This window comes from Colletotrichum destructivum, chromosome 5 (genome assembly GCF_034447905.1).
Source record: "Colletotrichum destructivum chromosome 5, complete sequence".
NCBI classification, from domain to species: Eukaryota; Fungi; Ascomycota; class Sordariomycetes; order Glomerellales; family Glomerellaceae; genus Colletotrichum; species Colletotrichum destructivum.
Genome location: NC_085900.1, coordinates 2,393,728 through 2,418,859, shown reverse-complemented (window position 1 = coordinate 2,418,859; position 25,132 = coordinate 2,393,728). Strand labels below are relative to the sequence as shown.

The window sequence follows — 25,132 nt, the reverse complement described above, 5'->3', positions numbered from 1 at the left end:
GTATCTTGTATAGTCGGCGGAGGGGAAACGAGAACACGATGGCCGGGAGAGGTGGAGGAATAGATGAATGTCAAGAAACAAATAGAAGGGGCCGCCGGTCTAGATGAGTGGGATGGGAGGCCATTCGGACTGGATGGGAAGATACTCCCCATCGCAAGAGCAAGTTGGCCTTTCCTAGGCGAGGATGCGATCATTTACAAGTATCCTTTTACCGGCCAAGTAACACCTACCTGGCTGACTGCCTAGGTAGGTAGGCAGGTGGGAGTCCTTTGGAGTTTTGAGTGCCTGAACGCCGTCATCAGCCGACGTCGGAAAGGGAAGCCTATCTCCCATCTACCTGCCCTTCGCCCCAAAGCTCTCACCCCGAATGCCTCGAAGCAGCCGAAGGAGGGTCAACCTCGAATTAAAGATACCCTCCGCATCTTTCTCAGGTCAATATAAGGTCTACCGTATCGCCCAACTATAAGAAGACTTGACTGCCATGGAATCCAACAACAGCCAAAGACAAGGCCGAGGTAGCCCACGCATGCAGACCGTTTCGTGAAACTTCAACGAGCACGAGAATGACACTGAGAGAGTCGGGGGCGGTACATCTTCACCACGGCTATAGGTAAACAACCATCTCAGTCTCATTCTTGAACACGCTCATGCAATGACGAAAAAGTCGAAATTAGTCCAACCGCCCCCATGCACCACTATGCAACCTCGGATCCCCCAGAAGCTCGAACGACGGTGTACACGAGCCAACCAACAACCAGCCCCTCACGCTATGTTCTCCTCCTCTTCTCTCACATCACAGTCACGCAGGCCACAGCATCTTTGCATGGGAACAACTAGCCTCAGATTGTTCGCATCCACCTCTGCTGCTCCTCCGGCTGACCATTGTGCTTCCTCGCCACGCACGTTCTTCTTCTCTCCATCCCGCATCACCCCTCTTTCATGCATTTTTTCCACGCTCGCCCCCCCTTCAGCTCATGCATAAGAATGGCTTTCTGTACCAAGCAGGTGAGAACTCTCATCCAAGTACAAACGAGGATACAAAACATAACCATATGTCCATGACAGCAAGAACGTGTCCTTGACTGCTCTGAAAACCTCCCCTTCCCCCACATCAACGTCTCTGGGATGTGACGCGTACCGGGCAGAACGTGGCCCTCGTCGCCGCGGAATGGTGGCCGGCCAAAAGGCTGCGAAAGAAGTCGAGTCGTCAAATCACTCTGGTATCGATCTTTAATCAAACATGGTATCTCCCGCCCAACGGGTGAGATGCTATGGTGTCGCAGGGTCGATTCAAGGAATTTCAGATCTCCTGTTGTTGGTCTTCCAAAAGTCAATGGCTTCGACAACGTCTTCGCCCTTTTCGTCTTCGTACGCAAAAATGATCTATCGAGTGTAAGCAAAGGACACTCGACCAGCAAGGCACAACACGACTTTACCTCGTGCGTACTGCTGTGCAGCATCCGAATGTTCTTGTGAGGCACAATGTGCACGGCGCCATTCTCAATGTTTCTGAGCTCAATGAAGTTCTGCTCAAAGGCCAGGATCCACGGGTAGCTGAGGGCGAAGCTCTGTGGTGTTCCCTCCCAGTCGATGCGCCATTCCGGTCTCGCGCGCCAACCGTTGCGGTTGACAAAGAAGGAGAATTCCGAGTAGTTAAGCAGGAACTCGCCGTTGAGGCGCTCAATGTGGATCGGCTTGACGTTCTCCTTCCGCGCAACAAAGTCAAGACTCGTGTCGGCCTGGTCAAGAAGCGACTGGGTTTCGAGCGTCTCAAGCGACACCACCTCGAAACCACGGGCACACGCCACACACAACTTCGACTTGAGGAAGTGCACCGACGACGATTCCGTGGGGATGTAGAATTCCTTAAACGGCTTGAGCTCGTCTTGTCCAGCAAACATCTTGCCAAAACCCTTCTGCTTCTTCCCCTTGGACATGGCGTCGTTGGGCTCGTACACCTTTATTGTAGTCGAAAGAGCCGAGGACTTGACGCAGCACACAAGATGCCTGCCCAGGCAGATGCCCGTCTTGAAGAAGTTGCAGTGGCTCTGGATCTTCTTGGGTCTCTTGGAAAGAGCGGGCTCGTTGGGGTCGAGAGCTCCCAGAGGGTACGAGTAGAGCGCCTTGTTCGACAGCACCAAAAGGAGACCGTATTCCTCGAGAACATCGAGCTGGGTGACGCTCGTCGTCTCGATGACCCGTTTGGGCACCGCGTCCCTGCTCTTGCGGTCCGAGAGGTAGATGCCGTTATCTGTTCCATACAGCAGCTTGCGTCCACCATCATATGGCGTGACGCAGTTAACTTGGTTCGTACCGACAAAGAACCCTGCCGAGATAACACTGGTGTTGAAGAAGTCGGCGCGAGCCCTCAGACGTTGTTGGGCGCTGTCAATGAACTCGAGCCACTTCTTGCGTGCTGCCTGGTTCGACGCGTAAAGCGTCAGTTCGTACCCGGCTTTACCCAAGTGCCTGAATGTGATCGGCCAGCCTTCGCCCTTCTTGCTGTCGTTCGTGTTGGTCCGCAGTTGAGGAATCAAACTCGAAGACGATCGCTTCATGGCGCCAGATCCAGGGATCACCTCCTCCATCTCCCGAATAGCGAGCAACTCCAAGGGAATCGGGCGCCTGTATGCTTTGATCTCCTCGCCCTTGCCAGCTTGCTTGACCCTCACCAACAGAACCGCGTGGTCGAACAAGAAGGCCGTGATCTCGGAGGCGTCCTGCGGTGTCTTCTTTAGCTGGCTCTTGAAAACCAATTCTCTGCCCTCCTCTGTCAAGCGCAGGTCGACCCTCTCGTTGGGCCGGAAGCGCAGTTGCTCGTGCAAGCGTCTTAGATTAAATCTGTTCTCGGCCTTTCCTGACTCGGCATTGACTCTCGTCAACAGGTCGCGGATCAACTTTAGCACTTTGGGGATGTCTTCCTTGTCAGAGTTGCCGTCCTCTGTATACTTGAGCACGTTCTCCAGCAGCAGCGGGTAACGAGCCAATCGGGTTGTCGGCTTGGTGAGATAACCGTTGAGCTCGAGCTTGCGCGACTCCTTTCTCCGCTCAATCTCGTCCACAAACTTGGCAAAGTAGGGGTTGGCTGAACGTTCGTTCTCGAATTCGAACTTGGCCTCTAGTTGCCTGGCACCATACCAAATGAATGGTTCGAACTGAGGTACCCACTCGGCGAAGATGTCACCAATATTGCCGACAACCGGATTCTTCTGTTGCCGCTCTGTCAACGACTTGGCAAACCGCGAGCTCACCGCGTGAAGACTCGGGTGGTCCACAATGTTGCTGAATATCGACTTGACAACCTTCTCCCTCTTGTTAGCAGGGATAGGAGACGCCTTAGACCGCAGGGGCAGGATCCAAAAGTCGCGAAGGTATTCCAAGTCCTTGACGAAATCTCTTTCTGTGTAGCAGATCTCCGAGATAACCTCCTGCCTCTTCTTCTCCCTGTCGCCGACGCTGTCGGCCACTTCCCTAGGGACGGAATTAATCCACAGCTTCTGCTCGTCGGTTTGGTCGACATCGTCCTCGTTCGCTGCGTTGTCGGACTCCTTCTTCAGACCGGGCTGAATCTTCAGGTTCAGCCGAGATACCTGTTCCAGTCTTCGTGGGCAGGCGATGGAGTAGCAAAGTTGGTCTCTCGTACATGTCGGGGAGTAACACTCGGAAAGGAGGACGAAAACGCCGTTTACAGGAGGCTTCTCTTCGGGTTCTTCCATAAGAGTTTCCCGGAACTGGTACATTTCTGACGTCGAGTCTCGCAAGCGGTGTTCGTACGTAACGTCGTGGAAGAACTTTTGTGCGTCGAGTGCTCGTCCCAGCAACAGCGCCAGATTCCGGTCGGTCGTCCTAATAATGTACGACAAGACATCCACAGCTTCGGCACCGCTGAAGGCGTTCTTATACGTGAGCTCGTTCTTCGTCCGGTCGCCGGTAATGATCTTTTGTCGGAAGCAGTCGGCAACCCTCGACAGCAGCGCGGGATATACCAGGGGGGGTCGGATCTTGGCGGTTGGCGGCCGTTCGCCGTCGATGGACTTGCTCATGGAGGGCCTATGTGCCAGTGTCGCAGCGTCGCTTTCCGAAGGTGTTATCGTTGGTGCCACCGTAGACGCCATCGACATTGTCCTTTGGGCGTGCGAATCGCCATTCGAGGAAGCTATGCTGGTCGTCCTCGTCTGAGACCCTGGCGCTGGTGTGTAGCCTCCCCCAAAGCTGCCATTGGTGGCTGGCAACTCCACGGGTGCCCTTCTGTTCGGAATGACCCTGCCGCTCATCGTCTGGTGCGAGTTTTGTTGCTGATGCATATCGCGGTCCTGAGGGGGGTAGCCGGTCATTGACATGGCCCGGTCGTCGTGGCGTTCCGGCACGACCCTTCCTTGCGCCGTGGTTCGGGACGAACTCGGATTGTACGGAGGTTGACGGAAGGCATTGGCCGGGGCTTGGTGACTCGGTTGAGAACCGTAGGCGCTCGGGGGAGGCTGGTACATGTTCGGTCTGGGGGCGGAAGCAAGAGACTGCGAGCGGTAGGGATCATTATTCAAAGCCGGCCCAGCGCCCCCGCCTGCTTGGTAGTATCTCTGTGCTGCGGTTCTTGGCGGACCGTATTGGGCCTGGGACGAGGGCGGCGGGCCACGAGCGTCGCCGCGCGGAGGGAGCGGACCGGCAGGCCCTCCGTACGGGCGGCGAGCCTGTTGCTGTTGCTGCTGCAGGTAGTGTGCTTGAGGATTGGGCACTTGGTAGCCACCAGACGCCGAGCGCTGCTGTGCCGCGTACCCATTATGCTGCACGGGAGCGCCTCTCGGAGAGCTCGGCTCGCGATCCACGTATTGGCCCGGAGGGACTCTCGGGGGCGGTTGTCGCTGCATGGAAGACATGGTCGAAGATGACATTGTCTGCGTTCTGCCCTGTTGCGGCATCATCTGAGGAGGCATCGAGGAGGAGGTCATTGTCTGGGAGCGACCCGGCGGGGGGGCAGCGCCGAAAATGTTGGAGAAGGCAGCATCGCGCTGGTAGTTGGACGAGTGGCCTCTCGGGTCGCCATGGTATTCGGCCATGATGGTTTGGATTGATGGAGCTGGAAATTGGCGGCGAGGACCCTTATCAGCCGTTGATCGTGTGTTGGCGGGTTGGATTAAAGGGGAGAGAGAGAGAGATGGCGAGTGTGCCAAGGTGGAGAAAAATGTGGTACAAGAGAGTCGAAGGAGAGGTGTAGTAGTACTAACAACGCGAGGCCTCAACGGCCGCCGGCTATGGTGGGGAGACACAGGACCGTCCACGCCGCTCAAAGGGCGCAATTGGCAGGTTGAAAGATGAGGTCGCGCCGACGGTCGTCAATGTGTCGGAAAGGCGGTGGCCGGTGTGGGAGGATGGAGTGGTTTTTCCTTCTTCCTCGTTGGTTGCTATCGGTTTCCCCTTCGTTCTATTCTCCGTCTCCTTTCTAGGATGGGCCGAGTGACGTTTTGGGCCTATGATTCGACAGACAGCCGTGACCCGGCCGCGAGTCACTCGTTGAAGGGAGTCGTAATAAATAAAACAGGAAACCGGACGAGTGGGAAAAGAGACGAAAGCAAGCAGAATGTGACAATTTTCTTTCTTCTTTTCTCCCGAGGGCCTGCGAAAGGAGCGTCGGAGGAGAAAGAGAAAGAGAAAGAGAGGGTGGTGGTGCGGGATGCGGCCGTCGATAACAATGCTGAGTAAACTAGTTGTTGGCGGATGGAAATGCTGCGGGCGAAAAAAAGGCGGTGGTGGTTTGTGGCGGTTGTTGTGGTGGAAGAGGGTGTCGCTGGTGGGTGAGTGGGTGGGTGATGGTGCTAAGTAATCGGCATTGGGCTTGAATGGGCCGCCCTAGGACTGAACTGAACCAACTGAAGGGGGAGAGGAGGAGCCAGGAAACACTGGGTTGGGACGGGCGCCGAACGCTGGGGATGGATACATAAGGTACCTAAGAGGCAAGGAGGCAGATTGGGTTGATGGATGGACGGGATGCCGCTGGGAGGGGAGGGGACGACCAACCACCGCAAGACTCAAGTGAGGCAGAGGCAGGTACGACTGACATTGACAGTAACAGTGGCACGGGCAGATACGGCACTGACTTCCTTACTCGGGTTGTATTTAGATGCGCGTTTTCTATTGACGGAAGGTGCAATGTAATGTAATCCCAATGCCTTCTTGTGTGGCCTCCGTCTTTCTCCCTTCCTAGGTACCTGCCCACGTAACTATCCACCTAAGGTACCTACCTACCTACCACCTAGTAATCATGCTTACTTGGCCGCTCGACAGGAAGCAACGGCGTGGCACAGTCGAATCGCCCGCCAGACGTCGTCGGGCACCCGATCACAGCTGGTGCATCAGCAGCAGACGGATCATCGCAATCGATCAAACGCCAGTCAATGAACTGTCAAACCCGAACAGACGGCCAACCCCCAAAGGGTGCAAGTTCGACGGTCCACTGAGGCGCTAGGACTTCAAAGGTCGGGACTTGGCCCGATCCACCGTTGCCCCTACCGCCCGTGGAGTTGGGCGTGGCGCCCTGCTGTTCTCCGCGTCGAAGCGTCCAATATTAAAGACGCCCACCAGCCTAGCCTGGGCATTCCACTGAGATGATATCGCGAGGTATACGGATCTAAGAATATCCCAATGTCTGACTCTGACTAACTTGTCGCGTTCACAGCATCTGTAGTGCCTCGTTTTCAAGCAACCCTTTTACTCAGAAACAGGGCTAGACTGGAAACCGTCGTACGTTAGGTGGGCAGCGTGACTAGATGGATCTCCCTCCCTCGTGCGCAACCGCTAACAAAGCACGCGAGTAACGGGGCTCTGGTCATGACAGCCAGTCTCTGTGTACCTGTCTGTCTATCTGTCTGTCTGTTAGTCTCTCCCAGATTGATCGTTTCCAATGCACCGCGTTCCGAAGCAAGAGGTACCTCATCCCATCGGGATCCGGGGCAGATGTTCGAGGTAGTGAAGCTTTGGCGGAGCTCTTCGTCCCCGAGCCGTCACCGTCCAAAAAGGAAAGTTACCCCGCCCTGGTTTGAGATATCGGAGAGGCGCAACAAAAGCCAAATGACTATCTTCGCGCCAAGACACGTGCCGTTCCCCCATTTTGGCGGCACCAAAAAGAAACATAAAACATGAGATAAAGCTGCGGCTTGCATTGGAAGTGGTGTGAAGGGTAGGAGGAAAGCTGGTGGCGGGAACCAAGGGACTCTGCGCCTGCTGGATGCGCCTTCGTCGCGATAGGTTGTGAACCGATAAGGGAACCCAGAATGACACTCGTTCAGTGGCCGACGAAGCCTGCTGGCAGGTATTCCCCCAATAACACAAGCCATCGGGAGAACACCGGCTGGCTGCTGCGCCGTATGCAAGCGTCCTGTTGCCCCACTAAATCCAACCACACAGTCGGTCTGCCCGATCGGGAATTTAGGACCAGCCACATTGTATCTGGGACTGTGGCTAGTATTTCGGCCCATGGTTCTGCCGCGTCACGGGTTTCTCAGCCTGTTCAGCTTACGCTCCTGATTGGACCTCGTCACCGTCACCAAGCTCCAAGGTCCTGGATCCAGGAAGCCACTCGCCAGTACATCGCGGGATCCTCGACACGCATATCCCTCCAACCCCCCCTTCCGTCGGCCATCACCACGAATCCCTCACATCGAGTCCGACTACATCGTTGCCCATCATGGCTGAAGACTCCGTTCTCGCCCCCAAGTTCGCGCCGTTCATCGGAATGGTAAGCTCATCTCTCTCGCCCCCCGGACCCAGTGCTGGTTTCGTAATGAAGCAAGCTACCTAGCTAGCTATGATATCGACGACCGAACTTGCGCTGACTTTGCTCCGCTCCAGGCCGGCATTGCGGCTGCCATGATCTTCGGATGTACGTTCAATCACACAGCCTATCTACCCTGCTCTCGACGCGACGAAGAGAACGATGTGCTAAACAAGACTCGGATTAACAGGCATCGGCGCCGCATACGGTACCGCAAAGTCTGGAATCGGTATTGCTGGTGTCGGAACATTTAGACCAGACCTCATCATGAAGGCACGCTGCCCACGAAACCCCGTCCGATCAGATCAGCCCCCCTAACACCTGCGCAGTGTTTGATTCCCGTCGTCATGTCCGGTATCATTGCCGTCTACTCTCTCGTCATCTCCGTCCTCATCGCCCAAGATTTGACCCCTCCCGGCGCCGGAAGCAACTACAGCCTTTTCAAGTCAGTCGGCTCGACGTGGGAGGATATCGGAGCTACAAGAACACCGTTGCTGACACGTGGGATAGCGGCTTTATGCACCTTGCTTGCGGTCTGTCCGTCGGCCTCACCGGCCTCGCGGCTGGCTACACGATCGGCATTGTTGGTGACAAGGGCGTGCGCTCGTACATGGAGCAATCGCGCATCTTTGTCGGCATGGTCCTGATTCTTATTTTCGGCGAAGTCCTGGGTCTCTACGGGTACGCTGACCTGTCGCTGTTTGCTGTGCGTGTGTCCGCTAACTCATATCGCAGTCTCATCGTCGCCCTTATCCTGAACACCAAGTCCAAGGGCTAAGCACCCTCTCAGTCCATCGAATAATCTAAATGGCAATAAATTACTACAAATTAGCCACGCCCCTCAACGCAACCACTGTACATTAAGCCAGGGAATCGCCGGACGTGGGGCTGAAAAGAAACATGAATGAAGGGGGTGTATCTGGGCGGTTTCCGGTCCAAACCTGCATATGGCACGGCGTTACATCAGGACCCTCGTGTAGAATCTTACGTGTGACGGGCTAGAAGAGAACCATGGGAGCGGCGGAAGGTATGATAGGCATCCGGGTCCAGTCTTTGAAATTTTTCGAAAGCAGTCCATCTCCTGTACCATTTGAAGCTGTGAACGCCGCCTGTTTTGACTTCTGGCGACGGCGACAACGAACGCCAGTCTGGCATATGTCTCTCGTCACGGAGCAAGGCAGTGTATTTCCTCCAGGAAGCAAGGCACACGCACACGAGGACACTATGTGACGGGGAGCGCATGTGATTGAAGAACCGCTCCAGCAGCTGGGCTTACTGTCTCGCTCACGCTCGACATGTTACGCAGCCCAGAACGCAAGGACGGGCGGGAACGGTCATCGTCCGTCGTGGCCACGGCGGGGATGAGTAACAGCAGCTACGCTGGACCGGACATGCCTTTCTGCAGTGCGTAAGCAGTGCAGGCCCTTTCTCGCACCAGCTCGCAACCCCCCCCCCCCCCCCCCCAATGAAGACTGATATTGTAGAACAAGCTCCGCAACCTGGCGGGTCTTTCTCCTGCCTTTCAAGCGAAGGTGGACTCCCCATCAAGTCAAATAGACTGTTTTGCATTTTAAGCGTTCCTTGGCCGACAGAAATTTACGCCTATTCGTCTCCAGGATGCATCGATCACATACCATGTGAGCATATACATATCCACGATGGCGTCGTGGCAGGTAGTCGGCGAGGAGGCAGCCTGAAGAACAATCAAGCTTCGCTTGTCGTTTCCCCTCCCGCTTTACTGGGAGACTGATCTGACGAGAACCCCCGCGTTTTATTCTACCCCCGGTGTTCCACCCGAACAGCGTCTCGAAAGTCAGTCCGCCTCATCACCGAGCATGTTGAACCGGCTGCCTTGACAGGTGCTCGCATCGAAAGGGCCAGGGACAAGTAACTCTACGAATAAGGGGGGAGAAGGGGTGACGAGATGTTCGTCGTGGAGCAACTGGAATCGTTTTTTTTTTCTCTTTCGAAATTGGCCTTCCGTGTTGGGGTCACTTACATGCACGCAACGCACGCTGGGCCAGGGCAAACAGAGAGATGATCAACGAATCTTCTGCAGCGGATATGGAGTGCTTTGTTTGAGACGGGACGGTGTATGCACAGGTGTAACCGTGTGACGGTATAGAGATCACTGTAGACTTCCAGCCTATGCCCCCAGGGAGGCCAATCGACTCTCGACTCCATGCAAGCACTTGTTCTAGAGGGCTGGAGTCAATGGCGATCGTTGCGTAAGGGAGTTCCTCTATGCCATGGTTACCAACCGCACTGAGCGAGACGGAAGAGCGGAGGGGTCTGCGATAGAACAGGCGACTCACAACAACGCAGCATCGTCGAATACCTCTCACAAATTCCTAGGACTCATGGTAGGTTCGCAAAACTGTTATCGTGTGTCCCGTTAGTTCACCTTGCTAATGGCCCAAGCCAACAGTCGCGCCGCATATGCTCTCAGCATCTTCCTGGGTACGCTTCAACGGGTGATCAGGCTCAAAAATGGATATGGGCACTTACTCGACGGCGTGAGCTGTTGTTGAAATGCAGAAGTCCGCTATGGAAGATGGCCCAACAACCACCGTTTGGTGTTAGGCCAGTTGAGAGCCTCTCGCCGTCCCCCGTCCAAGGACAATAAGCCAAACCTAGACTTCTCCTGAAGACGTTCAAAACGCCAAAACCGCCGGTGAGTTTCTTGCTCATCAATAACGGTCGACATTTGTATTAGAAAAAATTAACAAAAAAAGGAAAGGAAAGAAACGAAAAGTCTCGGTTCTCGATGAACCACTCAACAACCGCCCACACCGTCTTTTTCCACACAGCGCGCCTTTCGAGCACCAGCAACCAACTCCCGTCGTTCATGCAACGTGAGCTGAAGTTCACATCATCGCCACAGCGGGCTTGACCTATCCGATCTAATGAGCTACCAGACACTCGGACGGGCCGTACGACGCGACAAAAGACTATGTAAAAGGACGGTTGTCGACAAATTCAGCGTTCTCAGAACAAGGCTGGGCCCGCGTCATGAGCTATACAGATAGATCAGCATCTGCTCACACAAGCCTCACATCAGGTACTCCCCCCCCCCCACCTTCTGACAAGACCAAGGCCGTCTTACGCGCCCAGCTTGCGTACTCTCCCAACACGGCGCAGCTCCGGGCGAGACCACCAAGGAAAGCCAAGCCGTGCTTCCTGCCGTCTATCCGTCATCACTGATAGGCTCAGTGTTGGGCATACCGCTTATACTGAGTGTTTTTTCTACTTTGGTTTTCTTTCCCAGTGTAACGCGTGGGCTACGTATCTCACTCAGCCTATCCATTGCGTACCCCCCTCGGATAGTCTCACAAGCACGTAAGCAGCAAACATGGGATTCACGCCTTGGCCCAGCCTCAGGCGGAGTGTGATCATGGAAATGAAAAATTCGGTTCTTCAATTTGATCCCTTGTATCCATCCCCCCATCCCTCCAGGCCTCGAGACCCGGGGGTGCTGTGCTATTTCCCTACTGTTCGATGCGTAGACACGAAATACTGGCGGGATGACGGGGGTTTTCCTGCCTTCCGTCCCCAGAAATACATCCACGCCAGGTTGATGCCGAAAAAAAGGAAAAAAGAAAAGAAAAAAGGTTGAAGGTTGAAGGTTGAAGATCGGCCCTAGAGGTGCGTAGAAACTGGAAAAGATCAGTCCAGAGACTACTCGACCTGGTAGAAGGCACCAAATACCACCACGTCTCTTTGCCCCGAAAAGAAGAAGAAGAAACCCCTGTTGATGGAAATCGTCTCCCTTTCAGAAGGAATCATCGGCTCCCAAATGCTCTATGTGGAGACGCCGACGGATGAATGATAAAGGAGAAGAAATGATCCAAATACTCCGTTTTGTCCTCCATTTGATGCATCGTTTCTTCAAGTCACATCACATGCGTAGCTACCACGGGCCAAACCCCCTCTGTCTACCAGAGGCGTCCTGTGAGGCGACGGGTCAGCTTCTTGCGCTGCTGCGTCGGCGCGGGTTGTCGCAGGTTCCTCCAGTTGCGCTCGCGGTCTTCCCAAGTCTGCATTTGGGCTGAGAAACAAGTCAGCGGCCGACCCTTCTTCAAAAGCCTGAAGAAAAAGAAGCAAAACAAACAGAAAACTAAGAAAACTCACCAAGAAATCGATTCCACCGACGGTCCTCGTCCCAGAGGATGTCGTCGCCCGTCTCGCGGGCGAGCCTCTCTCTGCGAGCGCTTGCGGCGGCCTCTTCTCCGACGAGGTACGGGTCCTCGAGCGGCCGGAAGTCCCTGGCTCGCTGGGCGGCCTCCTCCTCAGCCATGCGCTCGGACATGAAGCGGCGGAGGTGGGCGACGGGGTCGGCGCCCTGGTTCATGCGTCGGCGGGCGACGTTGTTGAGCGTCGGGTTCGTGTGCACGGTCGACCAGGTCGGGATGCGGAACTGGTCGAGCTGCGCGGCCACGGGCGGCGCCGGGGGGATCGGAGGCAGGCCGGTGGTTCGGTGGGGCTGGGGAGTCGAGCTGCCGGAGCGAGTCGGGGCCGTCGCCGGGGCGGCAGGGAGCAGGGAGCTCGGGTATCGAGTGGATCCGTGGGTGCCGCGACTGACGTTGCTGTTGTTGGCGGGCGGCGAGTAAGGGGGGATAGGCTCGGGATTCGGCACTGTCGAGTGGTAGGAGGGGGCATCTGAGACTGGTATTCAATGTGTCTATTAGCCGTGTTCTTGTTTCTTGTTCTCGCATGCTGAGAGGCGTGTTGTTGTTTGGTCTCTGCCTGTCGATGAGGCTCGAACACGTCAGGCGTCAAGACCGCAGCGGGAGGACAGCTGCCCCTCCGCATATCAACTTTGTAGCAAGACAAGGACCAACTCACAGTAGGACGGCGCGGCTGAGCGGATCGAGGCCGTTTCAAAGTCATCAGAGGTCAGCGCATCGGCGTGCGAGGGGAAGAACCGCGGGTGTTCTGTCACAGCGGCGGCCATTTTGAACAGCGGTGTTTGTGGCGGTTGGGTAGAGCGTAAAGTCGTAGAATCGTAGAATCGTAGCCAGGGGCGCTGGAGGTTCAGGAATAGCCGGTCGAAGGTAAGATGCGAAAGTTGGAAGGGAAAACCGCGACCATCTGGTTGCGGAGGAAGATTCGGCACTTCAGAATATCGGCGCGAGCGCAACTTGGAAGATAAACAAGTCAGGAAGGTCAAGCGGGAATCCCTATTCAGTTTGTGCTCAGCAAGGCAAACTGTACCCTGTACTCCCAAGCACGACAAGATCCAGAGCAGGTCGGGGGGGGGAGCGAGCGTATAGGATATGAATGACGCCTTCCAAGACCCAAGCTCGAAGAGAAAGAGGTCAAGGGAGGGAAACAAGAAGTCGGTCACGCACGAAGCGAGAAGGACGAGGTGGACGCCAGGGACGGATAAAGCAACGCAGTGATGGCTGCAGTCCAGTCCGAGCCGGTGGGAACTGGGATGCCTCTGCCCGAAGGATGGGGCCCTTGGTGCGTGATGGAGGGGAGGGTGTGGGGAGGGTTGGATCTTGGCGCAGCAGTAGCGCAGCTTCGAGCCTCTCGTGTGCCTCTGTATCTTTTCCTTTTGTACTTTTGTAGAGACAGAACCTTGCTGAACGTGGACGAGATGGGTGGTGTTGCGCACGTGAGAGAGAGAGGGAGCTAGAACGATAACAGAAGAAGCCCAGCCGGGACGGTATCTACTGTCGTGCGTGCTGGGTGGTGGCAAGGCAGGATAGGGCAAGGCAAGGCAAGGCAGGCAGGAAGATGCAAGTCAGATGTATCGCTTTCCTATTTGAGGCGCAGAGAGGGAGGGAAGAGGGGTTAAGACAGCGGAAGGGGAAGAAGTAGGAGGATGATGGATGGCGTGAATGGCCGGTTTCCTTATACTACCTACCTAGACCAGGATTAGAGGAAGGTTCAGAGCGAGCCAGACAGAACGAGTAAGGGTCAGGTTCGTATCTCAAGAAACGAGCAGCATGCAAGCAACCAGGCATTGATTGTGTGTTTGATGTACGGTACACTCGACAACGACAGCCATGGACTTTACGGGCTGGGGAGAGGCCGAAGAGAGGCGAGGTGGCTCTGGCCGGTTCTCAGGGCGTCGTGTTCCTGGCGCAAACGTGCCGCCGCCCAGCATTGGCTGACGACGATAGAGGAGGTGGGGGGAAGGGGGACATCTGTCAGTTTGGGTAGCCAGGAAGACGCTCCATTCGGGATTATGGGGGCGTGGATGGAGCGGGAGGGACGAATGGGGTTTGTATTTCTGGATTCCGACGAGTGTGTGGTTCAGGCTGGGCCAAAGTGGGAGTGAACGACAGGTACAATGCATAAGCTGGGAATGGACCGAAAGTTTGTGATGGGAGAGTGTCAGGGGGGGGGGGGAAGGTATGTATAATTGGAAGATGGACTGGATAAAAAATCCCGATGTTGCGGTGGAGTTGGATCCTCGAGATGGATTCTCGCTTGAGGAGGAGAGAGCCTAGAGGAGACTTGCGAGATGGAGTATTTCCAGAGAGAGGGAATTGTTTCGAGGCCCAGGGAGAGCAAACGCAGCACAGAGGTGTCTGTACATTGTAGATCAGGAGGGCTCCGAGCCGGTCTCGTTGAAAATGATTTGATTTGAGACCGAGAGCAGGGAAGAGAGGGGACATAGAGGATCTGAAAACCGAGAAGGCGTCAGTACCTCTGTAAGCGCGGGGTCAACTGGCAGCTGGCAGAGAGCCAACTCCACTTTGGACCTTCCAAGTTCCATCCTCATGTTCGTCTGGTTGCTATCTAGTCGCTGTTAGGCCGCTGTTGGGTCAGACTGTGAATGACATAGCACCGTGAGACTTTATTGGCAAACAGCACCAGCACCAAGACCAGTATAAGCATAGCACAACATGGCACAGCACAGCAAGCACAGTCCTGTCCAGTTCGGTTCGGTCCAGGTCTAGGTCTAGGTCTAGGTCCAGCCCAACACCGTCGCTTTCCAAACCCCCAAAAGCCCGCGGCCAAGTGCTGCTTACCGTCCTTGCCGACGCCCCCCTCCCCGAGACCGCCGACTTGAGCTCGGCGCACGGCTGCACGGATGACTACCGTCGCAGGTGGGAAACAAGACGATGGTAGCCTAGAATCATCAGAGAATGACATGCACATCAGACGTGCAAACGCAGCGTCAATGAGATGCTTCGCCGCCATGGATGGCTTGTCTCCTTCGCGTTTCGTCTCCTCTGAACCATTTGATGGATCGCTGCAAAGTCTTGGCAGAGGAATCGTCCTAGTTGTCTGTCCTTTGTATTGATGAGATCCAGTTATTAATATGGAGACTATGGACAGATGTACAGTACTATGTATTCCAGAGTATTCGATACGTACTCCCCCTACAGGCAGATGGGCACAGATAGATTAGGTATCTTACATCCTTCTTTGCCTTTTTTTCCTTCTTTTTTCACAAACCACAACAGCGATCATCTAGAAACAAATCTAGCCATCGGGCAAACAGCACTCACTAGAAAAACAAACATGCTTGCCCGAGTTTGAGTAACACTGGCGTTCTGACACGGTCGACGACGCGGAAGCCGCGGACAGCACGATCCCACGCCGACAGCATGCGAGAGTGGAGGTGCTGTGTCCGTCCGCCCAGCCTCCGGGACGATACGGATCCCCCGCCGGCACCCCACAATGGCACCAACTCGAGCCAAAACCCCCCGCTCTCTAGGCTCCAAGGGTGGAAGAGCCATATACACATCCCCCTCCGACATCTGGTCGACGGACAGCCTACAGGAGCCCCCGGTCTCCAACAAGAGCCGCTCTGTCTTGGATCATGAGACCGCGAACGTCGTTGTCGACCGGTGTCAACGGCCCAGACAACACGCACGACTGAACCGCACGTCGATGATGTGGGAGGTTGCAAGAAAACGCCTCGCACACTGTGCCTAGTGTATCCCAACATGCTGCTAAATGGAGCTACGTGTAGCCCGTCAAACCCACTCTGACGACCGAGCCTTCCCCTGGGCAGCCCTATCGCTGGCAACAGAACCTGCTTGCTCAATGGCCGCTTTCCTCGGTTTTCCATCCCGTCAACATTGCCGTCTCGTCCCGTACCGCATCCGCCACCGCCGCTGCTTCGGATTAAGTCCCGACGGTGGGACTGAATGATGCTGTCGTGCAGGGCCAGGTGGGTTTCTGGAGGAGTATTGCTACCTAGAACGACCGCTCTAGAGACGAGAAGCCTCTAGTCACTGGCGCTCGTTTGCCAGGCCTCAGGCCCAGGCATGTGAAGTCGTGCAACGAGGGTACAGCCCGGCTGGTGAATGGAAGCCAAGACGCGATTCCTATGCCGCAGCCACACCTGAGCTCTTTGACCAGGTGTGCATCGAGAATTGCAACACAAATCCAGCTTTCTAGGATATAGTGGCTTGGGGCACCTGGCCTGATGTGGCACATGAGCACACGACACACGACACACGCAAAACACGCGAGACACCCTCACACGACGACATACGGGGGTCTCGAACAACCGGCAGCGCTTCATGCGCGCGGGGGTTTTCTCCAAATGATCATCGCCTCTTCTAGAAATATGAGGCCATGGCGGGCAGCAACATTTGAAAAAAGGACCCGAAAGGTAACGAAAAGGGCCGGATCGACACTGCGGCTACGCAAGCTGCCAAGGAACTACATGGACCTCGGGGCGATCGATCCCTAGGAATAGTTTTGAAGCGAGTCCTTACCATTCCTTTTCGGCTTCTTTCCATCAGTGGGCACTCGTAATCCTTCAAGCAAGGCTTCCAGAGCGGGAGACGACGGACGAATGCGAGGATCGGCGAAGAACACCCGTTTAGTGCCGTTCTTTCAAAATGCACACATTCCCACAAAAACAGTTGGCAAAATGTCCCACACCCGACTTTGTTACGGTGATCATGTCGTCAACCCCCCCACCAGTGTTTATTGGAGATGAGGAACCCAGCACGGGATGATGGATCGGCTCCGAGACCCGTCAGGTTCCCGTATCAAAACGGGGCGGGCCGTCAATGCTGAGGCTTTCCAAGGTCTGCCCGAGTTTTTGCTTTGACCTCTGCCGATGAAGAATGACATCGTCGCTGCGCGAGGTGGCTGAAGTTGAATGAGCATCGGGCCAAGTCTTGGAGCCACGCACCGTCAATCTTGGCTTATCGAGACAACTCATCATCGAGCCACCCACCATGCTCCTCCCTGGGGCGTGCGCGAGACACCAGATGAGTTCAGTGTCGTCCCATGTGCTTTGAAACTCAAACCCTGCTGCCGGGTCGACATCAGACTGGCCGGGAGGGCTCGTTCTGACCGCCACAATGGAAACAGGCAGTTTCATCACACAGCACGAGCGATGCTATGTTTGCCGCAATCAAGAGCTCAAGTTCTGTTTGAATGGTAGAACGGTAGACTAAATCTTGGCTTTCGCAGATCAAGTGGTGTAAGTCGTTGCAAAATTGATACATCCAGACATCAGCATGGTAACTGCCTCCTCCCTCCTTTCTGGCTCGGCTATCCCATTTCAAGAGTACCATGCAATGCCATGCCTGGCGGACTGAGACTCATGCCGAGACGTGCGTCCAGAAAGCTAGACGGCGGCAGCGGCGGTCCCATGTTTTAAAGGCCTATTCCATCAAGGCCTCGCGCTAGCCCAGCATGACGTTTCCCTAGTCGTCCTTCTTCCCGACCGTGCCGCTCTTCCTGAGCCCCCATAGCACGACGACGACCACGGCCACCGTGGCCGCGAAGACGGTCCAGAAAGCGGCGCGGTAGCCCGCCATGCGCGCCGCTCCGGTATCGTCGACGATGCCCGAGTGCTCCGTCACGGACGCCGCAATAGCTGCCGTCATGGCGAGGCCCACGGCGTTGCCGATCTGCCCGATCTCGCTGAAGACGCCGCCAGCGAGGGACTGCAAGTCCGCCGGGAAGGCGTCCGAGATGATGAGGTTGGAGACGGTGAAGAGTGCTGGGTTGTGCAATGTCAGTCTTTTCGTATTCGTGCAGGTCACTGGGTGGCGGGGAGGAATTACGAACCGTCGGCGTTGACGGGCGAGAGAAGCATGGCCCAGAAGGGCGCGAACCAGTAGTTGCCGTCGAGGTCGACCGTGGCCATGAGGATCGGGGCAACGGCCGAGATGACGGCCGATGCAGCGCCGAGAGTCTGGACCTTGACTCTGGAGACGAGCCATGCCGCCGCCACGTTGACGGCGGTGCCCATGATGACGTGGGGGAGGAACCTCAAGGAGCTTTGCAGTGCAGACATGCCTTGGACTTTTTGGAAGCTGTTGTTAGTGGTGGCGTCAGCATTCCTGTTCACACCTAATCACTGAGACGGGCGGGCGGGCACTGACTAGAGCATGATGAAGTATTGCATGGCGTTGAGCGAGGCCCAGCACAAGAAAATGGACACCTGTTGTCGTGTTAGGCTCTGTAGATCGTGCTACCCAAGTCAGACCTACACAGATGGACGCAAAGGAGGCGTTACGCCATAAGCGATTAGGGATGAGAGCCGGGCGACCCTTTGTGGTCTGCAGGTTCATCCAGAAGGGGAACGCAACCAGCAGAGCGACCGCTACAGCGAGGAGAGCAATGTTCGCCGGGTCTCCAATCTTGGTGTAAGAAGACGTCGTCATTGCCAGCACGTACAGCAAGAGACCCAGCGCGACGCTCATGATCACGGCACCGGCCCAGTCGATGTCTTCCGCCAACCGGCGCGTCCACTTCTTTTCTGATGGCTGGTACACCGATGGCAGAGACCAGATCGCCGCCGTCGACAGGCAGAAGTTGAGGATGGCCATCATGTAGTACGCCCACCGCCACCCGATGGTGTCGGTGAAGATGCCACCCAGGACCAGGCCGAGCGCGTAGCCCAGCGGGTACCCGATGCCGTTCATCGAGAACGCAACGTTGCGCCAACCGCCCTTGGGGAACGTCTTGGTAATGAAGGCCATGGCGGTTGGCAAGCAGGCGGAGATGGCGATGCCGGCGCAGGTGCGGAATAAGATGATCTGGATACCCGTTTGCGAAAGGCCGACGGCGACGGTGAAGACGACGCAGAGGTAGCTGCCCGTCAGCCACATGAGCTTGGCACCGACGACGTCGGCGACGGCGCCGAAGATGAGGAGCAGGCAGCCAGCGGCGAGGCTGTAGACGGCAGCGGGCCAGAGGACCAGGCTCTCGTCGAGGCCGACGTCCTCGGCGATGCGCGGGAGGGCGGCGATGAGGATCCCCGAGCCCATGGTGTTGAGGAAGTTGATGCCCGCGAGGGTGACGATGACGGTGACGCTCTTGGCCACGGAGACGTTGCGGGCGGGTGAGCCTTGCGGAGGGGCCGCTTCCCATGTTGGCGCGAGGGCCGCATGCTGCTTGAGAGGGGTATGTTTCGGGGCGCTCGCTGATGGGTCAAGAGGGAGCATCTCGATTCCGGAGGCTGGATGGGAGGGGGCGCTCCGGACCATCAAGGCCTCCGGCATTGCTTCTTTGAGGGCGATGTTCATGATTCAGCGGTATGGGACGGGACGAGAGGATCAAGGCGATGGTAATGATTCAAAACCTGGAGGAGCGTGTTCCAAGGTGATTCTCCAGACCTGGATTAACAAGAGAATCAATGTCGCGGTCAGACATGGGATCGGAACGTGTTTATAAAGCACATCCGCATCGGCCGCAACGATCCCTCATCTTCACAACGACGCTTGTATGCTTGGTGGGTCTGCAATGCGAAGGGCGTAAGCTGCAACATCACACCCCTGCTTTTAGGAGGCATAGTGATACATAGGTGTGTATAGAGCATGAGATGGGAGTTTAGGCAGACCTAGAACGCGAGAGAAACTTGCAGCTTTGCAAGGGATCACTTGGGTGATTAATCATCACACCACGGCGGTGTATGTGGGCAATGAGCCTCTCGGGCGAGTAATCTCAGGCTGTCATCAATCAGTTAGTTGGGAGATGAGAATGGACGGTCAACCTGAGGTCCGAATAACAGCAGAAGTTAAGTTGGAGATTGTCCAAGAGTGATAGGGCGTGTCATTGAGCACAGACCAAGTACGTTACATAATCATGTCATTAATTGAACATGTGACCTCGCGTGCAGCACCCGCGCTGCAGCGGCCACCCCGCCGGCGCGTTAGTCTTTGGCTCCAGAGTACCTAGTCGAGCCTCCAATCATCAAACAAACGCCCGCCCCTTGGCCCCTTCGATCCGATCTCTGCCTGGCCATACAATGACGACGGCACCATGGCCGCAGAACACCATGGCAGGCCTGTTGCCGCTGCCGCTGCCATTGCCGCTGGAAACGCGCCGCCCCCCTCCACGCTAGCTGCGCAACTGGTCGAGAACATCTCGGCGTCGGCAAAGTCGACGCGATCCGAAGAGAACGCCGAGCTGAAGAGGCTGTTTGCCGTCATAGAGAAGGTCAAAAACAAGCCAGACCTGCTGAAGGACGCCGAGCAACGCACCGAGCACAACCACATGCTCATCTACGTCTACGCCCGCGTCGTCCTCGAAGGCATCAAGCTCGACGACCCCTTTGCCGACCGGAACCACCTGCGGAACGAGGCGCTCAAGGCCATCAACTTCCTGAAAGTCACGATCGAGGAGACGCCGAATGTCTTGAGTCATACCACAGATGGGAGGCAGTTTGTGTTCCGCGGCGAGGAGCCTCTTTGGATCTGGGTCTTCCCCAAGATCCTGAGGCTGCTGGGCCACTCTCGCTGCCTTGATTTGGCTGAGCCCATCGAGGGGTTCTTCCAGTTCGTGATTCTCGCGGTAATCCGCACGGGCTCCATGTGGAAGTTGCTCTCCTCCGTAATCTTATACCTGCGCGAGACGAGCAGTGGTAAGTGTTGGGACCTGGCTATATATGGTGACGCTGTCGCTGACCGATGTAGTCCTTCTTAGCCGGCTGCAAGACACGGCGCCGAGTGCGACTGGAAGAGACGTTTCAATAGACATCACGTTGCCTTCAGCCGCTACATTGGAGCTCTTGCTCGGGAAACCTGGCTCTCTCCTTGTCCAGCAGACCACATACACCATCCAGCATGTCTCGCAGGGCCTGCGCCAAGCAACAGCGTTGATATCGGCCATGGCACACCCCTCAATCTCTAAATCATCGAGTCCCATCTCGCAGCCGTCAATATCAAATCTGACGCCTTGGCTGCTCGATTCATTGCTTTCTATCCGTGCCATTCAGAATACCTGGCAAACCGTTGCGCCTGCTCCTAGAGCCGACTTGCTGAATGTTGCTATAAACCTGCTTCCAAAAAAGCCTTCTCTCGCACGGAAATCATTAGTCTCGCAGAAGGCGTACGCGTTGCTGGCGCTGCTTTGCGCCGAGTTTTCCGCGCATCCCGATGAGATCCTAGGTATTGATGAACAGAGCCTGGCCGCCAGGAAGACGTTGTCCCTGAGTCTCATACGTCTGGCCCATGCGTCGCTTGTAGATCGGGAGATTGGCAGAATAGCGGCACCGAAAATTGTCTTTCCGCTCGAGTTAGCGTGCGCCGACGTTCCCTCGTTGGGTAAAGCCCATGATTTCTCAGTATGTCGACAACCGTACTTGTCATGTTTGCTTTAGCTAACCTTGTCAGCGTTCCATTCGAGTCCTAAAGCAAGCTTCCGGACCTGTCGCGCCAGACTCGCTTGACCCTGAAACACAGCCGGCATGCTTCGCCGATGCCGAGCTCCGCCAGGCTGTTGAGAATCTTGGTATCGCAAACCGCACAGCCGAGGAAGGGGAGCCTGCATCCAAACGCAGGAAAGTCTTTCTGGATGCTGGCGAGGTTGGCGAGCTGACCGCACAGCTTTACGAAATTCTCCAGTCGGACCCAACTCCTGAGAATGGGACTCTAGAGCATGCTTTCCTGTAAGCTGATCTGTCTTGGGAGAAGTGGCTTGTGAGCTGATGTTTGGTAGAAATCACTATCCAGGACTTAGCGAAGATGACCAATGTTTAGCCATCGACCTTGTTGCTCGCACATCGTGCGCTGTAGATATGGCGGCAACGAAAAAGAGGTTGAACTCAAAGAAGAACAAAATGCCCCGATGCGTCATTTGTGACCGGAGGCCCAGGGGCAACAAGAGACGGACGGTGGTCACGGCTCAAGCGAAAAGCGATGCGCAGTCGGTTTTCACGAAGCTCATCCACCTCGACTCGTTCAAAGAGTCGAGGCGACCAAGAGTTGTTGCAATGATCGCATTGAGACGGATAATCAACCACGCCGATGTCACCCAGCTGATCGATCTCGAGACTTCTGCCCTAGGACAGTGGTGTCTGCAGAGCCTACACAGCTCCGTCAGAGAGCTTCGGATCGCCTCAGGGTAGGTCGTTAGGAGCCTTCAAGTTTACCCACGCTGACCAGCTCTCGTAGACGCGCTCTTCCCCTTTTCCTGGCGGACGCGAGTTCAGATACGCTCGACCCCGCTGTGGTTGAGCGCAACCGAAAGAACGCGCTCAGCCTGCTTAAAGCCGCCTCGGAGAAAGACGCGGTCATATTCCATGAAAGCGGGATTCTTGCCTGGAGCCAACTTGGACGGTACGCAAGACCATTCATGAGATCTGTACATAAACAAGCTGACCATGTAGTGTTGTGACCGGAGACGAGCTCAATCTCGTGCTTCACAAGTTGCTTGAGTATCTGGGCAGCAACAACAGTCTGATCGCTGCGTGTGCTTTCAATGAGGTATGACAACTCTTTGTTTCCAGACCTCGAACGAGCTGACATGACTCCAGATTCTCGGCCTAGCTACTGCATTGAAGACAACACCCCGTCGCTTGTTCGAGCCCTTTTGGAGAAACCTGGCGTACTTTGCTGTCAAGGACATGGTATCTCGGCCGCAGATGACCCGTGCTATCGCCGATCTGCTACAGATTTCTGTTACAGACTTCCTTCTGCTCATTCAGACCCATGCGATGCCGTGGCTGGTCTTGATGAAGAAGAAAGATGTTATCCAGAAGATTGCCGAAGCAAGGGGCGAAAAGGACGTCTGGGTCCCTATTCTGGACACTGTCAATGCTGGCCCCATTCTCGCGCTGCTGCTCGTGCAAGATGTGCAAAATATTGAGCAATTTGTCATGTCGAGACTCATCGAAGTGGCTTCTCATCTAGAGTCCTTCAGCTTGGTTGAGCTGATGCAAGCAGAGGTTGTCACTATCGTCCTCGAGCTGTTGAAGGCAGTGGGCGAGGCGGACGAAACCCGCAAACCCCGGGTGAGTTCGTTAAGTTGCTAAAAGGAATTAGCTGCTAATTTGCTCTATTATAGGTTATCGAGGCACTTACTTCTTTTTGCTCCATGATGATGGTTGCAAACAAGGAGTCGAGGCCGAAGAAAGGAAACACTATCGGAAGGTTTCTTGAGTCTTACATTCTGGGTCTCATGGCCCGACTTGCGGATGTCATCAACGATATGCCCCTTGTATCGCCCCCGGTCGAGGAACAGAGGCGATGCGTGCGAGCCATGGAGGAGATGATCAGGCTTTGCAAAACCTACGTGCGCATTGCGCGACCTCAGGTGAGAGACGAGAAACACGAGGAGTGCCCGAGCCTATTTTTGAAAGCTGACTTGTATAGATATCTGCGTGCTTACTGTCAGCCTTGGACCAAGACGATCTGAGAGAAGTTGCGTTCTCTTGCTGGGCGGCTCTGCTCACATATCTCGATTCAGAAGACGTCGAGGTGCTGCTCGAAACGACTTTTTTTGTCATCGGCCACTACTGGCCATTGTTCAATGGTAACTCTCGACGCATGGCCAAAAACCTGATCACGACACTGATGACGGACTTCGATACGGTTCTCCATGAAAACATCAGCAAACTACCTTCCTTGGCTCATGTGCCGGAGCTGGCGGATATCGAAGCGCAGCTTAGCGCAATTCGTCCTCCGCTCGACAGCAGCAGAGCGTTTGCCCTCTTCGCGGAGCGCATATCCCACGAGAACTCTGGTGTTGTTTTGCAGGCTCTGGCCGAACTAGAGACCTACCTCAAGCAAAGCGGAGGCTTCCTCCAGACTTCGACAATCAGCCAGCAACCAGATCCAGTTGTCTCTACCGTGCTTCGGGCTTTGCTCGATTGCGCTTCGAAATATAGTTCCTCGCAGCTTGAAATCGCCAGTCTCTGCACGCAATGCATCGGCCTGGTGGGCTGCCTGGACTCTAACAGGGTTGAAGCGCCACGGGAGCAAAAGTCGATGGTGATTCTGAGCAACTTTGAAAACTCGGAAGAAACGACCGACTTCGTGCTATTCACGCTGGAAAATATCCTGGTCAAGGCGTTTCTGTCCACGACAGACACCAAGCTCCAGGGTTTCCTCGCGTTCGCCATGCAAGAACTGCTTAGCAGAGTGGATATCAAAGCGGCTTGCGCAATGAAGAACACGGGCCAGAGGGACGGCGGCAGCATCTACAGAAAGTGGTTGGCGTTGCCGGAGAGCGTCCGCATGATCTTAACGCCGTTTCTCACTTCCAAGTACATCTTGATGACCATGACCATGGCGACAATAGAGTATCCGATCTTCCGGCCCGGCAAGCCCTATGGCAACTGGATGCGCTCCTTCAACATGGATCTCCTGCGCAAGGGACAGAACGCGTATGCGGACCTCATCTTCGAGCCGCTGTGCCGCACCATCCGAGTCAAGGATCTCGCAGTGGCGGAATTCCTGATGCCGTACCTCGTTCTGCACGTCATCATAGGCCACCGGAGCTCTCGCAAGGAGCGTGACAATGTTATAGGTGAGCTGGTTGGGATTCTCCAGCACCAACCCGCAGAAGATGCGCCGTATAGCGAACGAGAGGACATGAAGCTGTATTGCGAAGTAAGCCGCGGTTCTTCCTCTGGTGGCAATTGATGGGGCTAATCAGACCAGGCTGTCTTCCGAGTTCTCGACTATGCCAGCAGGTGGCTCCAAGAAAAGATTGCCAAACGCAAGAACGACAATGACGCGCCGGCCATTGCGCGTGTCGAGGATCTGCTAAGCACGATCCCGCCAGTGCTCATATCTCAACGTGCGATGGACTGCAAAGAATACCCCCGCGCGCTCTTTCACCTTGAACAGCATGCCCAGCAGCTGGAGGTTGAGAAGAGCGACCCGAGGCAGAAGACCTTTCTTCTCGAGCAACTGCAGGACATTTACACGCAGATTGACGAACCCGACGGGTTGGAAGGCATCTCGGCTCACCTCCACGTCCTGGACATCAACCAGCAAATCCTCAGCCACAAGAAAGCGGGCAGGTACACCGCCGCCCAGACGTGGTACGAAATCAAGCTGGCAGAAGAGCCCGACAACATTGATGTGCAAGTGGACCTGCTCAACTGCTTAAAACAGTCTGGTCAACACGGTGAGTTGCCATGCGGAGGCGGTTTGGGGGAGGGAGGAGGAGAAAAAGAATAAGAAGAATAAGAAGAAGAAG

The 25,132-nt window shown here is 55.5% G+C and overlaps 6 protein-coding genes across 6 annotated transcripts; 2 read left to right on the top strand and 4 right to left on the bottom strand.

Moving 5' to 3' along the window:
* Nucleotides 1-90: 90 nt before the first annotated feature.
* CDEST_08292 (Putative DH domain, DEP domain, CNH domain, PH-like domain superfamily, pleckstrin domain 5) lies at nt 91-5,802 on the bottom strand. The gene is made up of 3 exons (XM_062924451.1): nt 5,223-5,802; nt 1,437-5,074; nt 91-1,383 (listed from the first exon to the last, which is right to left on the bottom strand). Exons 2-3 carry the CDS (start codon nt 5,052-5,054, stop codon nt 1,291-1,293), a joined length of 3,711 nt encoding a protein of 1,236 aa, XP_062780502.1. The 5' UTR covers nt 5,055-5,074; nt 5,223-5,802; the 3' UTR covers nt 91-1,290.
* Nucleotides 5,803-7,678: 1,876 nt separating this feature from the next.
* Nucleotides 7,679-8,543, top strand: CDEST_08291 (Putative V-ATPase proteolipid subunit, F/V-ATP synthase subunit C superfamily; the record flags this gene model as incomplete). Its single annotated transcript, XM_062924450.1, has 6 exons — nt 7,679-7,729; nt 7,843-7,873; nt 7,956-8,038; nt 8,095-8,210; nt 8,276-8,446; nt 8,501-8,543. 6 exons carry the CDS (start codon nt 7,679-7,681, stop codon nt 8,541-8,543), a joined length of 495 nt encoding a protein of 164 aa, XP_062780501.1.
* Nucleotides 8,544-11,700: 3,157 nt separating this feature from the next.
* CDEST_08290 (uncharacterized protein) lies at nt 11,701-12,719 on the bottom strand (the record flags this gene model as incomplete). The annotated part of the gene is made up of 3 exons (XM_062924449.1): nt 11,701-11,813; nt 11,897-12,430; nt 12,611-12,719. The coding sequence occupies 3 exons, from the start codon at nt 12,717-12,719 to the stop codon at nt 11,701-11,703; spliced, it is 756 nt and encodes a 251-aa protein (XP_062780500.1).
* Nucleotides 12,720-15,959: 3,240 nt separating this feature from the next.
* Nucleotides 15,960-16,259, bottom strand: CDEST_08289 (uncharacterized protein; the record flags this gene model as incomplete). Its single annotated transcript, XM_062924448.1, has 1 exon — nt 15,960-16,259. The coding sequence occupies one exon, from the start codon at nt 16,257-16,259 to the stop codon at nt 15,960-15,962; it is 300 nt and encodes a 99-aa protein (XP_062780499.1).
* An 856-nt stretch (nt 16,260-17,115) lies between these two features.
* On the bottom strand, nt 17,116-19,690 carry CDEST_08288 (Putative major facilitator superfamily, MFS transporter superfamily). The gene is made up of 4 exons (XM_062924447.1): nt 18,193-19,690; nt 18,085-18,143; nt 17,768-18,015; nt 17,116-17,699 (listed from the first exon to the last, which is right to left on the bottom strand). Exons 1-4 carry the CDS (start codon nt 19,228-19,230, stop codon nt 17,401-17,403), a joined length of 1,644 nt encoding a protein of 547 aa, XP_062780498.1. The 5' UTR covers nt 19,231-19,690; the 3' UTR covers nt 17,116-17,400.
* Nucleotides 19,691-19,898: 208 nt separating this feature from the next.
* Nucleotides 19,899-25,131, top strand: CDEST_08287 (Putative UME domain-containing protein). Its single transcript, XM_062924446.1, has 10 exons — nt 19,899-20,567; nt 20,620-21,269; nt 21,319-21,593; nt 21,644-22,048; nt 22,099-22,263; nt 22,314-22,410; nt 22,461-22,937; nt 22,991-23,239; nt 23,299-24,537; nt 24,589-25,131. The coding sequence occupies exons 1-10, from the start codon at nt 19,967-19,969 to the stop codon at nt 25,111-25,113; spliced, it is 4,683 nt and encodes a 1,560-aa protein (XP_062780497.1). The 5' UTR covers nt 19,899-19,966; the 3' UTR covers nt 25,114-25,131.
* The last annotated feature ends 1 nt before the right edge of the window (nt 25,132 follows it).